This window comes from Balaenoptera musculus, chromosome 3 (assembly GCF_009873245.2).
Source record: "Balaenoptera musculus isolate JJ_BM4_2016_0621 chromosome 3, mBalMus1.pri.v3, whole genome shotgun sequence".
In the NCBI taxonomy this organism is placed as follows: Eukaryota; Metazoa; Chordata; class Mammalia; order Artiodactyla; family Balaenopteridae; genus Balaenoptera; species Balaenoptera musculus.
The window spans coordinates 159,444,137-159,461,267 of record NC_045787.1 but is presented as its reverse complement, the minus strand read 5'-3'; the positions used below and the strand labels follow the sequence as shown (position 1 = coordinate 159,461,267).

At 54.2% G+C, this 17,131-nt stretch overlaps 1 protein-coding gene across 1 annotated transcript in view; it reads right to left on the bottom strand.

The window, feature by feature from the left end:
• CPAMD8 (C3 and PZP like alpha-2-macroglobulin domain containing 8) overlaps positions 1-17,131 on the bottom strand; it is a 98,608-nt gene that overhangs the window by 9,158 nt on the left and 72,319 nt on the right. Inside the window, exons 27-35 of the mRNA XM_036849441.1 lie at positions 14,102-14,183; positions 6,892-7,048; positions 6,686-6,760; positions 3,487-3,652; positions 1,913-1,999; positions 1,685-1,821; positions 1,129-1,284; positions 954-1,016; positions 49-230 (exon numbers count right to left, since the gene is read on the bottom strand). Of these exons, the coding sequence (XP_036705336.1) occupies positions 49-230; positions 954-1,016; positions 1,129-1,284; positions 1,685-1,821; positions 1,913-1,999; positions 3,487-3,652; positions 6,686-6,760; positions 6,892-7,048; positions 14,102-14,183 (1,105 nt within the window). The remainder of the gene's footprint in view (positions 1-48; positions 231-953; positions 1,017-1,128; positions 1,285-1,684; positions 1,822-1,912; positions 2,000-3,486; positions 3,653-6,685; positions 6,761-6,891; positions 7,049-14,101; positions 14,184-17,131) is intronic.

The following is a 17,131-nucleotide window of genomic DNA, read 5'->3' as shown; positions in this document are numbered from 1 at the left end:
CCGGTGGACGCCGGTGGCGGTGCCAGCCAGCGGGGCAGGAGGGCTTACCTGGTGCACACCTCCAGGGTCACCGGGTACTCCTGCTGATGCTGGTCGGCTGCTGGGTCGTCATCGTCAGCCGAGGAGGCAGGCGCAGGGGGCCGCCGCTCGGCCTCGGGCTCTTGGAGGTTCACAAGCAGCTGGAAGGACGGCTTGGCCACCGGGTCGGGCACATTGTAGGTAACGTCGATCTGGGGGGGTGGGAGGACAGAGGCTGAGGGGACAGGGGAGTGGGGAGGGGAGAGGCAAGGGCAGGGCAAGGTGGGGGACAGCCAGAACGACGACAGTGGTGACATCAACAACAGTTCTGGGCACTACGGTCATTCCATTTCGCCCTGATGGTGTAGGTACGACCATCATCCCATTTTTCCACATTTCAAGCCCAGGTCTATCTGCCTCTCAGGCTCCGTCTCCTATCCACTGTGTTGTCTGGGCTCCCACTTTCCAGATGGAGAAGCTGAGAATGCGAGGGTCTCCTGGCAGACTCGCCCTCTGACCGCTGGCCAGAGCCTAGGAGGCCAGCCTGTCTCCGCCCAGAGTGTGACTAAAGCCTGAGCCTGGTGACTGAGGGGTCATGGGGAGCGCCAGGCTGGGCATCTCCGTTCAGGCCCTGGCAGTGAGAATAACAAGTCCCACCATGGGGGGTGAAGGGAGGGGTCTGCTTAAGGTCAGAGACCACCGGAACGAGGATCAGATGGAGCTTCTGGGGGGACTCCATCCTCAAGGGGACACATTGCCATCTGCCTTGGGTCCTGCCTTGGGCAGAGTGGATGGCATTTCAGGGGGCTGACAGGCTGCCCTGGGGTGGCTCTCACACACACATCCACCCCACTCAACCTGGCCCAACACGGAGCTCCCTCCCGCCCGCCCCTCCAGGGGTGCCCTTGAAGCGCCCCCTCTCCCCGCAGTCTCACCTGCATTAGGCAGCAGCCTTCGCCCTTGGCGCTCACAAACAGCCCTGTGGGGAGGCTGGGGATCTGGGGAGAGAAGATGCCGTGGTTTCCCCCGCAGACACACGTGGACAGACAGGCAGCAGGGAGGGGCCGCCGTCGCTGCCCACCCCCTGAGCCTGGTCCCGGGAATACGCACCGCCGCCATCTGCAGAAGCTTCTGGTTGGCCCTGTGCAGCTCGAAGGTCTCCTGGTAGTCCAAGTTGGTGGAGGCCAGGGAGACAGTGAGGTTGATGCCGCCCGCGTAAGACAAGATGGCATACTCTGCCAAGGCCTGCAGAGCCACGCAGGTGTCCTAGGGACAGAGCAGGAGGCTGAGGTCGGCCCCAGGAGCAGGAGGTCTGGCCCACACTGCGGGCGCCACGGACCCCCTCTGGATACCAGCGACCCGTGAGGCTGGCACAGAGAGCACTGGGTGTCCGGTGTAGATACCCACAGGGCTGGGGGTCCCAGCCAGCTGGGGAGCACCTCCACGGAGGCGGGGGCTGGGTCCCTGTCCCAGAGCCAGGCACATCTGTCCCTCGGCCCCATCCTCCTGCCCTCTCTTGGACATCAGGCCCCCAGGGGCTGCGGGCAAGGAGCCGTCCTGAGACTTGAAGCAGCCACTGGCTTCCTACCTGGCTCTTGAGTCCCAAGCCTGGGCCGCAGTAACCCCGCTCAGACCCGAGCCCCTCTTTTGGCCCTTCCTGGCTCACCTGAGTGGAGGAGAAGCCCCCAAGGGCGTTCCGCTGCTGGGACAGCCACTTCACCACAGGCAGGGCAGTGGCCACATCTCCCAGGAGCGTGTAGGTCAGCAGGGCATAGGCTGTCATTTCCACCTCGGCCGAGACCACTGCAACGGAAGAGGCCAGCTGGGGCCCTTTTGACACTGGGACCCAGGACCCGGTGCCCACAGCAGGCACTGCAGGTGGGGTGGCCAGTACCTGTCTGATAGACCCCATCACTGAAGCTCAGGAACGCATCCTTGTCCACATCCCGGGAACCCGTCAGGCTCCAGTGGGTCACCCCATCTGTAAGGCCAGAACAGGTCAGGGGCCACAACCCCTCTTGGCACTCAGCCTGGCAACCCATGCTGAGTGTCAGCGCATGTGGTCTCAAGAAGAGACATCAGGCGGCTGGGCCCCAGGGGGAGAGGGTACCAGGGGAAGATGGCTGGGACAGGAAGGGTCTTGGGGCTACATCTCAGATCTGCAACTACAGCGACAAACCCAGCCCCTCCTGCACCGTTGGCAGACATCACCAATCCCTGGCTGCTTTTCTGTACCCCGGCAGACATCACTAATCAATGGCCTCCCTCCTGGCTGGGGCCCTGAGGCTGGCCCCAGTCTACCCCACTTGGGGACCAGGAAACCACTCCGTACTTGCAAAGGCTCCACAGATTCTGAGCTCATGTGCGGTATTAAAAGCCCTCAAACCATTGAGAAATCAGCCCTCCCTGCCTCAGATCTTGAGCAGTTAGTCCTAAATTGACACCATCATCCAACTGGATGGTTTTAGAATTTTGCTTTTTAAGGTTTTTTTTTTTTTCTTCTTCCTCTTCTTAAGCAGTGAAAGCAATTCTTCAGGTGACATCTTAAGCAGAGAAGCTGGATGGAATCCCAGCGCAGCTCCTGGGAAAGCCCAGGGGTGGGGGGGAAGGAGACTGAGTTTGGGGACCTTCCGAGAAGTCACAGCTCAGTGACTGGGGCTCCCCAAACACAATGGGGAGTCATTTTGTAGATGGGGAGACTGACACTCCAAGATGGAAAAGGCTTTCCGAGGCTCACCCAGTGGTGGGGGGCAGCGTGGGAGTGAGGTGCAGCCCTCCCCTGCCTCCCAGCACCCTGCCCAGGGATGGTTTCCAGGAAGCCTGGGGGATCCTCTACCGGGGATCTCTGAGCACTGTTTTCCCTGGTGGGGGCGGGGTGGCATCCCCCACTTCATAGGGGAAGAAAATGATGCTCAAGCTCAAGCCACTTCATCAAATGAAGCCACTAGTAGATGCAATAATGAATGAGTAATAAATGAGTAAAAAAACCAGAGTGAGGGACTTCCCTGGTGGCCCAGTGGTTAAGAATCCGCCTGCCAATGAAGGGGACACGGGTTCGATCCCTGGTCCAGGAGGATCCCACATGCCGCGGAGCAACTAAGCCCGTGCGCCACAACTACTGAGCCTGCGCTCTAGAGCCCGCGAGCCACAACTACTGAGGCCCGTGCGCCTAGAGCCCGTGCTCCACAACAAGGGAAGCCACCGCAATGAGAAGCCGGCACCCCGCAATGAAAAGTAGCCCCTGCTCGCCGCAACTAGAGAAAGCCCGTGTGCAGCAACGAAGACCCAACGCAGCCAAAAATAAAATAAAATAATTTTTAAAATAAATTTATAAAAAAACAAACAAACAACAGAGTGAGCAAAGGATGCCTCCTTAGTTCCATGCACGTGTTCATGAGCTGTTTACTGGGGCCCGCAGTGGGCTGGTCCCACACTGTGTCTGCTGGGGTGGCAGGCAGGGGCACCTACCCTGGGTGATGGCCAGGCTGCGGAGCTTTCGCAGAGCGGCGGGGGCTGCAGGGCTGCGGAGCAGGGTCAGCGCGTAGGCGGTCAGGGCACTGCTGTAGGGGTCCACAGCCAGGGGCGCGCCGGACTCCAGGAAGTGCCTGGCTTTGGCAATGGCACCCCTCTCCTCCTGCGGGGTGCAGCGGGGGTGGGAATTGGAGCCCTGGGAGGCTGCTCTGCCTTCACCCCACCCACCACGCTCCCGAAGGTTCTCAGGAGATGCCTGGGGAAAGCACTGGATGGCTTGCAGCCCCTCACTTTGTATCCTTCTGGTGCCCCACTGACTGCAGCCTCAGCTTTCAAAGCCCCATTCCCTTTCTTTTATGTTGGTGCCATGTTTTCCAAATGAAGTCTGAGCACGACAAATCAATTCAGAGACACTCTGGGGGAAGCAGGCAGACCCCTGGCCGCCCCGCCCCATCCCACTCTATCACTAGGCTGGCTTCTAAGACCCCCAGCTCAGGCCCACCTCATCCTCCAGGCCTTGCTTCAATTGTCACCTCCTCCAGGAAGCCCACCAACCCTCATCATGCTCCTGACCCACAGTGTGAGCGGCTGGAGGACAGAAACCAAGTCCATTGTCCAGTGATGGGGCTTAGTTCAGAGAAGCTGCCCAATAATATAGGTTAAATGGAAAAAGGAGTGATTCAAAGCATTCGGGAATTTAGCAAATGAGCAATGGTGCTCCTGTGGGCACCGGTGGAGCCATGGAGTTAAGATAACTCTGCTTTGGTGATTGTTAAGATTGCAGAAAGAATGCTCTCCCAAAGCTTTCCATCTTTAGATCAGGATAAAGCATGGGAACCTCCCTTATGGCACGTTGTTAAGACGTACCATCTCCCTCCCGGGGCATGTATCAGGGATGGCAGAGCAAATTAACTGGACCCCAAGCCTGAGCCACATAAGCCCAGAGCCTGGGGTGAGGGTGGCTGGACGCTTTTGCAGAGGTAGCACTGATATCCTTATAAGAAGAGAGGATGAAGAGACACAGAAAATAGGCCGTGGAAAGACAGGCAGAGATTGGAGTGATGCAGTCACAAGCCAAGGAATGCTGGGAGTTCCCAGAAGCTGAAAGAGGCTAGGAAGCATCCTCCCCTAGACCTCCAGAGGAGCCATGGCCCTGCCCACACACTGACTTCAGACCTTGGCCTCCAGAACTGCGAGAGAATAAACTCCCATTGTTTAAAGCCACTGTTTGTGGTACGTTGTTACAAATGCCACAGGACAGGAGTCCAGGGGCGTTTATTCAGCCTAAGGCACAGGGGCCTTCACATTCTTGAGTTCAGGAAGAAACACTTGGTTCAGCTCTAGAAAAGTCTGATAAGGTCAGAATGACCTAAATGTCGATTTTACCTAAACAAAAAGCAGAACCAGAGGATGGAGGAGAGGCCCACCTTGGGAACGCCAAGGAGCCTGGGTTCCTCAGTCTCAGGTGCAGGCAGGGAGGAGGCACCCACGAGGCCTGCATCCGCGGAATCCCTTGGTCCCGGGCCAACCAAGTTGGTTGGTCTTCCTAGAGGCAGGGTGTATGAGTCTGCTGGGGCTGCGTAACAAAGTACCACAAATTGGGTGGCTTAAAAAAGTAGAAATTTCTTGTCTCGTGGATCTGGAGGCCAGAAGTCCAATATCAAGGTGTTAGCAGGGCTGGTTCCTTCTGAGGGCCATGAGGAAAGGATCTGTTCCAGGCCTCTCTCTTGGCTTGTAGCTAGCCATCTTCTCCCTTTATCTTCACATCATCTTCCCTCTGTGCTGGTCTCTGTGTCCTCATGTCCCCCTTTGCCAAGGATGCCAGTCATAGTGGATTAGTACCCACCCTAAAGGCTACATTTTAACGTGACTACCTCTTTAAAGGCCCTGTCTCTAAATACAATCACATTCTGAAGTCTTGGGGCTGTTATGTACCGAATGTCTGTGTCTCCCCGCACCCCCACAAATTTATATGTTAAAGCCCTAACCTCCAATATGATGGTGTTAGGAAGGGGTGCCTTTGGGAGGTGATTAGGTTTAGATGAGGCCAAGAGGGTGGAACATCTATAATCAATGAGGCTGCTTATAAGAAGACAGAGACACCAGAGTGATCTCTCTCTCAATCTCTCCCCCAACCCCATCCCACCTCTCTCCATGGTCACGCGCCAAGAAAAGGCCACGTGAGGACACGGAAAGAAGATGGCTGTCTACAAGCCAGGAAGAGATCCCTCATTAAGAACTGAATCAGAAAAAAAAAAAAAAAAAGAACTAAATCGACCAGAACCTTGACCTTGGACTTTCCAGTCTCTAGAACCATAAGAAATAAATGTCTCTTGTTGAAGTCCCCCAGTCTGTGGTATTTTGTGATGGCAGCCTGAGCTGACTAAGATGGGGGTTGGGATTTCAGGATATGAATTTTGGGGGCGACACAATTCAGCCCCTTAACACAGGGCAAGCAAGGGGCTCTCTGGGCAAAGCGTGTGGGATGTGGAGGGTCTTAGCTCACACCAAAGCCTAGACACAGTCAAATCGGGATTGTGAGGCTGAAAATTCTGAGAAGTGCCACAATTCACAATTCATCACCAGAGGATTTAGAATTGACACAGGTATTAGGAATGGTGGAATCCCTACCCCAGCGGCTGAGATCCGTCTAAAGCTCTCACTGCCAGGGACATGCCACACCTATCTGGGACAGCCTCACAGAAGTGCCGATGGCCCTTGAGTTCCTTGGGACGTCTAAGCCCTGCTGGGTCTAGTACCGTCCCTGAAGGTTCTAGACTCTTCCCCGCAAAAGCATTCATGAGTCCAACATTTTGTATAGGGCTCCATGAAGCCAGCCCGTGGGTCCCTGGCCAGGAACCTGATTGGGCCCAAAATGATTCTCCGAATGGGCCTGGGGGCTGTAGACAGTCCTGCGAGGGCTCGTACTCAGGATACAGCCACCCCTACCCCACTCTCCCACACGCCTGTCCCCCGTGATTACTGCTGGAATCTCTCACACCTCTGCTCAGGCCACAAGAAGTTGGATGTTCTGTGACCATTGAAAAGCATCAAAAAGTCTCATTAATGAGCAGAAGCGGGGCAGCAAGGAATAAACAGAAGCTGAAGATGGCCAGAAGATGCCCAACCTGGCCTGCAGGGGGAAACTGTCCGCTCGCTCCTCCAGCCCGGCATCTCCCGGGCCCCCTGCGCTTACCTCCGAGGCCAGGCCCATCTCCAGGAGCGCGGCCACCACGTAGGCTGTCAGCGGGACTGTGCCGTGGATCCCACCCTGTAAGAGGATTTGTAGGTTTCATCCCAAGCCAGAGGGGGACAGTCCCCTGCCCCCACTGGGCCCAGACAACACCGGGGAGCAGCCAGGGCAAGGCCAAGACCCCAGGAGGAGGCTGGGAGGCTGCCAACCTGGATGTCCTTGTTCAGAATCCTGCCCACCGCCGGGAAGGAGCCGTCTGCCCGCTGCTGCTGGACAATCCAGCCCTTGGCGGCTGCCAGCTCCTGAGGGTCAATGAAGATAAAGCTGCGCGCCTGGGCGAAGGACTTCAGGACAAAGGCTGTGAGCCTGAAACAGGATGAGGTGGGGGCTGGGAGAGCCATGGGCTGGGGAGTTGCAAAACTGAGTCACCTCCCATGTGCCCCACCAGGGACTGTGGCACGCTCCCCACATCACCCAAGACTCTGCAAGACAGGAGGGTCCTGCCTGCCCTCGCAGGGCTGTTGTGAGCACTTGATGGAAGTGTGTGGGCACCCAGCAGGACCTGATGATGGAGCCCAGCCTCCCCGTTTGCTCCCTCCCCCCCACAGAAGCACTCGGGTCTGCTCCTTGCCTGGCACTCAAGGCCTTTTTGTGAGCTGGTCCAGTCCCCCCCACCCCCCCACCCCTGCCATGTGCAGAAGACCTTCCTTGTTGCTCCTCCATAACCACTCCCCAAGAGATCCCAGGTCTTGCTGAGAGATCCCAGGAAAAACTGGCAACCAGGTACACTGGACACTTGGGCTCCTCTATAGCCCTAGCCAGCCACAGCCATGGGCTTTCCAGTCCCCAGACCTGCAAATGGCTTTGGAATGGGCACATGAGGTGATGCTGGGAGCAGCTGCAGCCATTTTGCCACCACGAGGAGAGCAGCCGCTGTGCCGAGGATGGCCACAGGGACCAAGGGAAAGAACCAGGAACCCCAATGGATTGTGGGGCTGCCAGACGGCCAATCTTGGAGCCTCCCCAGCTCTATGGTGTGAGCAGATGTTCAGAATTGCTTTTTTAGCCAGTTTTCTTTTGTTTGCAGCTGAAAACATCCCACCAACCCACTAGCTTCAGTTACTCAGTTACCCAGGCCCTGGATGCACCATGCTCCTACCTCCCTTCTTTACAGGATGAAGTCTTACTTGTCTCTCAGTGTTCAACCCAGGGGTCTCTCCTCAGAGAAAGCCTCCCAGACACCTCCACTCTGTGATGGGCATGCTGCCTCTGGACCCCCAGGCCCTCCCTCTGTGTCATTGTTTTCTATCTGTATCTCTGCAGCCTGCCCCTTGTCCACCCCATCCCCCCAGCCCAACTGTTGCTAGTGCACCCTGAATGGGAGACGATGAAGCTGGAGAATGAATGAATGAAAAAATGAATTCAGGAGAACCACCAGATGGAAACCAGGGAGCCGAGAGGGACAAACAGCAAAACTATCAGCAGGGGAAACACCCCAACTCAGGATGAAAGAGTAATCCATCCTTTTCAAAATCAAGTGGCTCCCCCACCTGACACGCATCAGGATGGCTACTATAAAACAAAAACCAAACAACACAGAAAACAACACGTGCTGATGAAGATGCAGAGAAATTGGAACCCTTGTGCGCTGCTGGTGGGAATGGACAATGGTACAGCCACTGTGGAAAACAATATGGCAGTTCCTAAAAAAATTGAACATAGAATTATCATATGATCCAGCAATTCCACTTCTGGGTTTATACCCAAAAGAAATGAAAGCAGAGTCTTAAAGAGCTATCTGTGCACCCATATTTGTAGCAGCATTATTCACAATGGCCAAACTATGGAAGCAACCCAGTGTCCACTGACAGATGAATGGACAAGCAAAATGCGGTATTGAGGTAGGATGTAGATGGGCCCCTGGGCTGAGTGGCTGGTGTTTGTCAAGCTGAGTAAATTGAAGCTTGTTTCCCCCTGATATTTCAACGGAAAAGTTAATGGCAGGAGCAGAGGAGAGCCGAGCTCTGCTGGAGTAAAAAGATAAGATGACCACATCTTTCATTCTTGAGGTCAAGGAGACCTCCCCAGCTGCCCATGCACAAAAAAGCTCCTTTGGGGATCAAAAAGGGAGGGAACACTAGCCCATAATTTCTGTTCTGTCAATCTCCCAGAGACCCCCCCCTCACTGGAATACATTTTGGCTAAAAGATGCATGCGCATATCAGGCAGGGCCCTGGGTCAGGTCAGATGTGGAAAACCAAGAAAGATGATTGGTGAGAGGAAAACAAAAACCCGGAAAAACTGCCCCCATATAAGTGATTTAAATCATCTCGCTGGTGTACTCCTCGTTAGGGAGGATGCCCGCACTCTTCTCTGGGTGTGTATTTCTGCTTTACAAAGTCTCTTTGTGGAATTCTTTCTCTAAAGACGACAAGGACCAAGGTCCTCTCACCTGCCGACACCAGTATAGCCATACAATGGAATATCATTCAGCCTTGAAAAGGAAAGAAACTCTGCAAAGTGCTATAACATGGACGAACACTGAGGACATTATGCTGAGTGGAATAAGCCAATCACAAAAGACACTGTATGATTCCACTTCTATGAGGCACTTAAGAGTAGTCAGAATCATAGAGACAGAAAGTAGGATGGTGGTTGCCAGGGGCTGGGGGGAGGGGGGAATGGGGAGTTAGCAGTTAATAAGTATAGAGTTTCAGATTTACAAGATGAAAAGAGTTATGGCGACGGACGGTGGTGATGGCTACTCAACAGTATGAATGTACTTAATACCACTGAACTGTATACTTAAAAATAGTTAAGACAGGGGCTTCCCTGGTGGCGCAGTGGTTGGGAGTCTGCCTACCAATGCAGGGGACATGGGTTTCAGCCCTGGTCTGGGAGGATCCCGCATGCCACGGAGCAACTGGGCCCGTGAGCCACAGCTGCTGAGCCTGCGCGTCTGGAGCCTGTGCTCCGCAACAAGAGAGGCCGCGACAGCGAGGCCCGCGCACCGCGATGAAGAGGGGTCCCCAGTTGCCGCAGCTGGGGAAAGCCCTCGCACAGAAACGAGGACCCAACACAGCCATAAATAAATAAATAAATAAAATTTAAAAGGTCAGCAGCCTGGTGGGAAGGTGAGAGTGTCCCAGGCTGCCCTGTGTTAAAAAAAAAAAAAAATAGTTAAGACAGTAAATTTTCTGTTATGTGTATTTTAATACAGTTAAAAAAAAAAGAAAGAAAGAAAATCAAGTGGCTCCAGCTCTGTTTCCGTGAATCACCAAAACCTGAAATATTAACCTTACAATGTACCCCAAACCCAGGAGTCGGCTTGTCCTGGCCACTCTCCTTCCAAGATACCTCAAATCCATCCTCTTCCTTCTACCCCCATGGCTCCTGTGTCAGCCAGGCCACCCCATGGCTCCCACTGCTGCCACCAGCCCAGCCCTGCCCCATCACCTACTCTGTATGCAGCAGCCAGAGGGAAATTCCAAACACTGGGGGGCCAAGATGGAACTTAGTTGCCCCTGTGCTGGGAACTGTGGAATTTCCACATTCTGCTACACTGTTCTCTTTATTTTTCCATCTTAAAACACAAACAGGGATAAACAAACTGTGGTACATCCATACAACTGAATATTATTCAGCAACAAAAAGAGCTAACAAGCCACGATGTGAGCTAACAAGCCACGATATGACCCGGAGGAAATTTAAATGCATATTACAGAGTGAAAGGAGAAATCTGAAAAGGCTGCATACTGTACGATTCCAACTCTATGACATTCTGGAAAAGGCAGAACTATAGAGACAGTAAAAGTATCAGTGGTTGCCAGGGGCTGGGGGGAGGGAGAGACAAATGTGCAGAGCACAGGGGATTTTTAGGGCAGTGAAACTATTCTGTATGCTACCTTAATTGTCCAAACCCATACACTATGCAACACAAAGAGTGAACCCTAAACTATGGACCTCAGTTAATAATAATGTAGCAATACTGGTCCATCATTTGTAACAAATGTACATCACTAATGCAGGACAGCAGGGGAAACTCTCTGTGTAGGGGAGAGGGGGTGTGTGGGAACTCATTTCTACCTACTTAATTTTTCTATGAAACTAAAACTGTTCTACAAAAATAAGCTCTATTAATTAAACACACACAGCCCAGCATGACTCAGATTACAGCCATGCTTTGTTCTAAGCCCTCCGGCTCCACCTGGAGTAAAATCCAAACTCCTCCCCCTGCTCAGTCTGGCCCTGCCACCCTCTCCTCCCTCATGTTGGACCACTCTCCTCCTCATCTGTGCTGCTCCAGCCATACTGGTCTCCTTCTGTGGCTCAAATTCGTCAAGCTCAGTTCTGCCTCAGGGCCTTTGCACAGGCTGTTACCTCTGCCTGAAATCTTCTCCCCTTGGATTTTCATACAGCCCCTCTCTCATCTTCTTCAGGTGACCTCCTCAGGGGCACCTTTCCTGACCACCCCATGTAACTGTGTGCCTCATCATACCCTACACTCTTAGCATGCTTCATAGATATGAGAAATTATATAGGTGATATAGTAGCTTTAAAATATATCCACAAATGCCTTGCTTCTTTTCCTTTCAAGCAGTAGAACCCAATTCCCCCCTTCTTGAGTATAGGCTGTACAGAGTGACTTGCTTCTAAAGAACTTAATGTGGTGGGGACTTCTTAGTGGCGCAGTGGTTAAGAATCCACCTGCCAATGCAGGGGACACAGGTTCAAACCCTGGTCCGGGAAGATCCCACATGCCATGGAGCAACTAAGCCCATGCGCCACAACTACTGAGCCTGCTCTCTAGAGCCTGCGAGCGATAACTACTGAGCCTACGTGCCACAACCACTGAAGACTGCGCACCTAGAGCCCATGCTCTGCAACAAGAAAAGCCACCACAGTGAGAAGCCCCCACACCACAACGAAGAGAGTAGCCCCCCGCTTGCTGCAACTAGAGAAAGCCCACACACAACAATGAAGACACAATACAGCCATAAATAAATAAATAAATATTTTTTTTTAAAAAGTAGAATGTGGTGGAGGTGACAGTATGACTTGGGAAACCAGATGATAAAAGGCATGTGGCATCCTCCTTGTTTTCTCTCTTGGAGTTTTTATTCAAAGGGAAGTCAGCTGCCATGTTGTAAGGACACTCAAGCAGCCCTATGGGATAGTCTTCAGTGAGGAAACTGAGGCCTCCTGCCAATAGCCATGTGAGAGAACCAACTTGGAAACAAATGCTCCAGCCCCATTCAAGCCTTCAGATGATGGCAGCCCCAGCCAACACCCTGACTGCAACCTTGGGAGAGATCCTGAGCCAGCAGTGCTAGCTAAGCTGCTCCTGAATTCCTGACCCACAGAACTGTGACTAAATGTTTGTTTTAAATGGCTATGTTTGGGGGTAACTTGTTACACAGCAGTAGATAACCATTACATCTTGTACAGGGTCTCTCTCTCTTGGGCAATGAGCTCCTGGAGGCAGTGACCATGTGTTTCTTGTTCCCTCAGGAGTCAGAAAAGAGCCTGACACATAGTAGACACTTGAATAAACAAACAAATGGGGCTTCCCTGGTGGCGCAGTGGTTGAGAGTCTGCCTGCCAGTGCAGGGGACACGGGTTCGGGCCCTGGTCTGGGAGGGTCCCACATGCCGCGGAGCGACTGGGCCCATGAGCCACAATTACTGAGCCTGCACGTCTGGAGCCTGTGCTCCGCAACAGGAGAGGCGCGATAGTGAGAGGCCCGCACACCGCGATGAAGAGCGGCCCCCACTTGCCGCAACTGGAGAAAGCCCTCGCACAGAAACGAAGACCCAACACAGCCATAAATAAATAAATTAAAATTAAAAACAAACAAACAAATGAATGAATGAATGAACACTGGATGCACCAGAACCTATCTATAACAGATCCTGAGTTTTAAGGAAGTTGAGGAAGCTGGACTGGATCCTGGACTCCCTGGCCAAATATTTAGGGAGATGCTAACAGGGTATCCATCCCAGTGGGTACCTGGCACCGTAATGAGCACGCCTGCACCCTTATCCTATTGCCTCCCAGATCCCAGTCCAGAGAGGGATGTGTGGTGAGGAAACAGGTTCAGAGAAGTTGAGCATCTGGTCTAAGGCTGCCACAGTTCACACGAGACAGAGCCTGGGTTTGCCCAGCCCCAGGGTGGGTGCTGTTGCCACTGTCCTGTGCATCCTGCAGTTTTGTCCTACAGGGAGGTTTCACAAGGCAAAGGGGGAGAGGCAAGCTGCTGGGTGTCACATTTCCATGACCACAGTAGAACTGGTCTTTTCTTGCTCACTCTGTGTGTGTGTGTGTGTGTGTGTGTGTGTGTGAACTGTGGGAGGGCACACAAAGGTCACAGCTCACTATTTCTGACTGGTGGAGGCCTCTGGGAGCTGCCAGGACTTGGTCAGCTTTCAGAGAGTGACTCAGTGGCTTTGGCCAACCCCACAGCGGGTGGGGGCCTCTGCTTGCTAGTGCGTGACTGTGGCCTTGCCTCATGGGCTGTCAGCAAGGCAGGGCCCTGGGACCAGAACTGGGTCAGACGATTGGCTTCTGGGGACTGGGGGACTGAGCAGGTCATCAAGGCAGGGCCCCTCGGGAGCCAAGCGAGTGACACTGCACCGCAGTGTGGGCTCAGTCAGCCGTGTCCCTGTTACCCCGGCCCCTGGCACTGACGCTGGGCAGTGGACACTGTCGATTTAAGGACTGGATACTTTCCATGCCCATAGCTGCTGCAGGCGCCATCAGGGTGTTGCTCTGAGAAGGAGGCCCCACTAGGGACAGAAAGTTCAGGGTGCCCCACTTCCTCAGTAAGCCCCAAAGTGGACGAGGCAAATCCCTGATGACGCCAAGAACTGCTGTGGCCCAAAGATCCCAGGGAATAAGACCCAGGTGCACCCAGGCCCTCCCTGCTCTGGTTGACCCTGAAAGCCAGAGGGAGCCGCTCGCAAGGGAAACCGGACCCCAGGACGTGCCTCCAGAACCCCACAACCCAGCTTTGAGGCAGTGGTCTGGCCTCTCCAGGCCCATCCCCTCCTGCTCAGGGTCACCACATTCCTGGGTCCAGTGGGCTCTGAGGAGGACCAGAGCGCCAGGACCCATCCTTCAGGGGCCACAGGGCAGGGGTTCAGTTCCTGGGCGCTGTGGCAACAACAGCAGAAGGAGTAATAGTAACTGTCACCGCCGCCAGCTCCACCATGCACAGGCCAGGCAGAACCCGCCCCCCTCACAACAATCCAGACCTCTAAACCCCAGGGTCTAGGACCATGGCCATCTCCATTTCCCATGCAGGCTCCTCAGCACCCTGGGGATCAGGCCCCAGGGGTCCTGGCTACGCTGTGCTGGACATGAGGCTGTGGCTTCAAGTGGAAGAACCTCAGCAGCCGTGCCTGGGGAGTGAGGACTCACCACATACTCCCCGACTTGTCCCGCTCCCCGAAAGCACTATAGGAGCCATCTTGGTGCTTGTAGGTCAACTGTCTCTGGTAGCCTGTGGGGCAAGAAGAGGGGACAGCACCCTGGTGAATGGTTGGCCAGCCAATGTCTTACCCCAGGACCCTGAAACGATGCCACACCCATATCGGGGGGCCCTTGAAACTGCCCCATGCCCACATCTGGGGTCCTTGAAACTGCCCCATGCCCACAGCTTGGGGGATTGAAACCTCTACTTTATTCTTCTTTTGTTTCCTGATATCGCCCCTTTGTGACTCCTGGTCACACACCGGCCCCTCAGTCATACCTGGGGCAGGGGACAGTCAGTGAAATGCACCATCTCCAGGCGCCCTGGAGCTTGGTTTGCTCAGAGCACAGAGTGGCCAGAGCAAGGGAGCAAGGAGGGACGAGAGGGAGAGAGGTCAGGTGGGTTATTGGGGCCTCCAAGGCTGGGCTGGGCGGTTGGTCTTATTGTGAGGGCAGCAGGGGGCATGAGTGGAAGGGGTGAGGGGAGCAGGGGAGGGGTGTGAGGGGACAAATGTAGTGGGTGGATTGTAGGGTCCGGAGAGGAAGCAGAGAAACTGGGCAAGTGGGGACTGTCTAGGCGAGCACGACCATGGGCTTGGAGCCGGTGGTGGGGACAGGCAGGGAGGGGTTCTGCGGTATAGGCAGAGCTGCCTTAGCTGAATAAGATGTGAAGGAAAAAAAGAAGGATGCCGAGGGCGTCAAGGTTTGCGGCCTGAAAGGCAGGAAGGACGGAGCTGTGCCCATGGAGGTGGGGAAAGAGGCAGGAGGAGTTCTGAACTGGGTGGACAGTGTCCCCCCGCCAAATTAATGTCCACCTGGAACCTCAAAATGTGACCTTATCGGGAGTGAGGTTCTTTGCAGATGGAATTATGCTCCTGGATTAGGCTGGACCCTAAATCCAATGGCTGGTGTCCTTCTCAGAGGAAAGAAAGGGAAACACACAGATATAAAAGGGCTTGTGAAGACGGAGGCAGAGAGCGTGGTGATGTGTCCACGAGCCAAAGACCACCTGGAGTCACCAGAATTCCTCCAGGACAGAGGCCTGGGACAGATGCTCCCTCGGAGCCTCCAGACGGAATGAGGGCCTGAGCCCAGATGAGTCCACTGAGGTATGCCTGGCCCTGGGAGGCCAGGGCCCACCCACCTCCAAGACCCTCACAGCACATCAACCTGAGCCCCCCGTCCCCACGATGGACCAAGCAGACCTGGGGTTCTGGGCAGTCTGCGGTCAGCCGTCACGAAGCCAAACCTTCAGCCCATGGCAACCCCTGAGTTCTCTTTTCATCTGAGAGTTGTACGTTCTTCATAGTAAGTTTTTTCATTTTCTCATCCACAGGGACAGATGGTTCTAGATCATCAGGACTGCCCTTGGAGCACAGTAACTGAGGGAACCATAACAGGCCAGGAGACAGGGACCCCAGACTCGCCTTAGGAATCGAGAGGTTCATATGCCTCAGTTTCCCCATCTGATAGGGGCCAGCATCGTCTGAGCCCGGCACCCGCGGGTCCTTTTCGGTGGCAGAAATTTCCAAGGTTGTGCCCGTGGGTTCTCATCTCCCTCTGGCTGGGTCTAGTGCCCTGGCTGCGCCTCGTGCCCCAATCCAGGGGAGCCTGCGGTCTGAGAAGCCCCCGCCACTTGCCCCTGTGAGGTCTTGGGCACCTCTTCACTCCCAGGGGCCTCACTTTGCTCATCTGGGAATTGAGGACCATCAGTGTGGAGGCTGCCGGGAGGGCAACTCAGGGCAGCGTGGATGGAGCGGCAAGTGCCTGGCACAAGATGGATGCCAGCTTCAGAGCTGGGTCCAGCCCCCTCCATGCGCTCCTTTCACTTCAGCTCCAGCCCAAGGCTAGAGGCGGAGCCCAGGAGGCCCCAGGACCTGGGGATCAACTGACAACTCCCTTGTTAAACAGGTAGGAAACCAAGTTACTGAGAAAAGCAGGCCCTACCCGAGGACACAGAGTGGGAATCCATGACAGAAGTGAGACCCCACCTCCAGCCTCCCCCCACCCTTCCTCCTACCTGTGGGGCCTAGATGTGCAGAGTGGGTGAGACAGGGCACTCAGAGGCCCTGTCCGCTCCCCCCCCACCTCCGCCCCCTCCGCCATAAGGCTGTTCCCTACCCTAAGGACCTGAGTCATGGCAATCGAAGATGTTCAGTGCTGTGTTATTTATTTCTGAAGTTCAATGCTGCTTTGTTTATTTCTGAAGAAGTTCAGTGCTGGGGGTTTATTTCTGAAGATGTTCAGTGCTGCATTATTTAGAAAAAAAAAAAAACTGGAAATAACCCCAGTATGTCCAAGAGGAGAGTTCAGTACGTTGTGCTCCATAAATGCACGTGATGAACAAATAGCGTAGCCTCCAAAGTGATTATGAACTGAACACATCCTGAGACCCAGCGGTTTCACCCCACAGAAATTTGGACGTGTTGTCACCAAGTACACTAAGAGGGTGATTAACGGCAGCACCATTCTAAAAGCCCTGAGTTGGAAGCTGCTCCAAAGCCCATCAACAGACACACTGACTATGGTCTCCCCACACAGCAATGGAGGTGAACAGACCACAGGTCCCCACAGCCCAGCGGACGAATCTTATGCACACAGTGTGGAGTTGGGGGTGGAGGGCACGCCATAGGATGCCATGTTATGAGACACCAAGAGTGGCAAAGCTAATCTTTGCTCCTGGAGGGCAGAGGAGTAAACCCAGAGCCAGCAAGACAGGGAGGTTATAGGGATTTTTTTTCCTTTCCAGATGTTTTTTATAATGCTATTATATTGCTCTGGTTGTTCAAAATATCTACATTTTTAAAAGATGCTATTCCTCTCCTCATGGCTGATTACCAGCATTCAGAGCCTTTTCCTAACAGGTGCAGACACCAGGTTCCTATTAACAGAAGAGTGGCCTCTTTCACCCACTTCTTTCCCTTCTTCTCCATCCGCCGCACCTGGCATGTGAGGTGTGGCATGTGACCCAGCATGGTC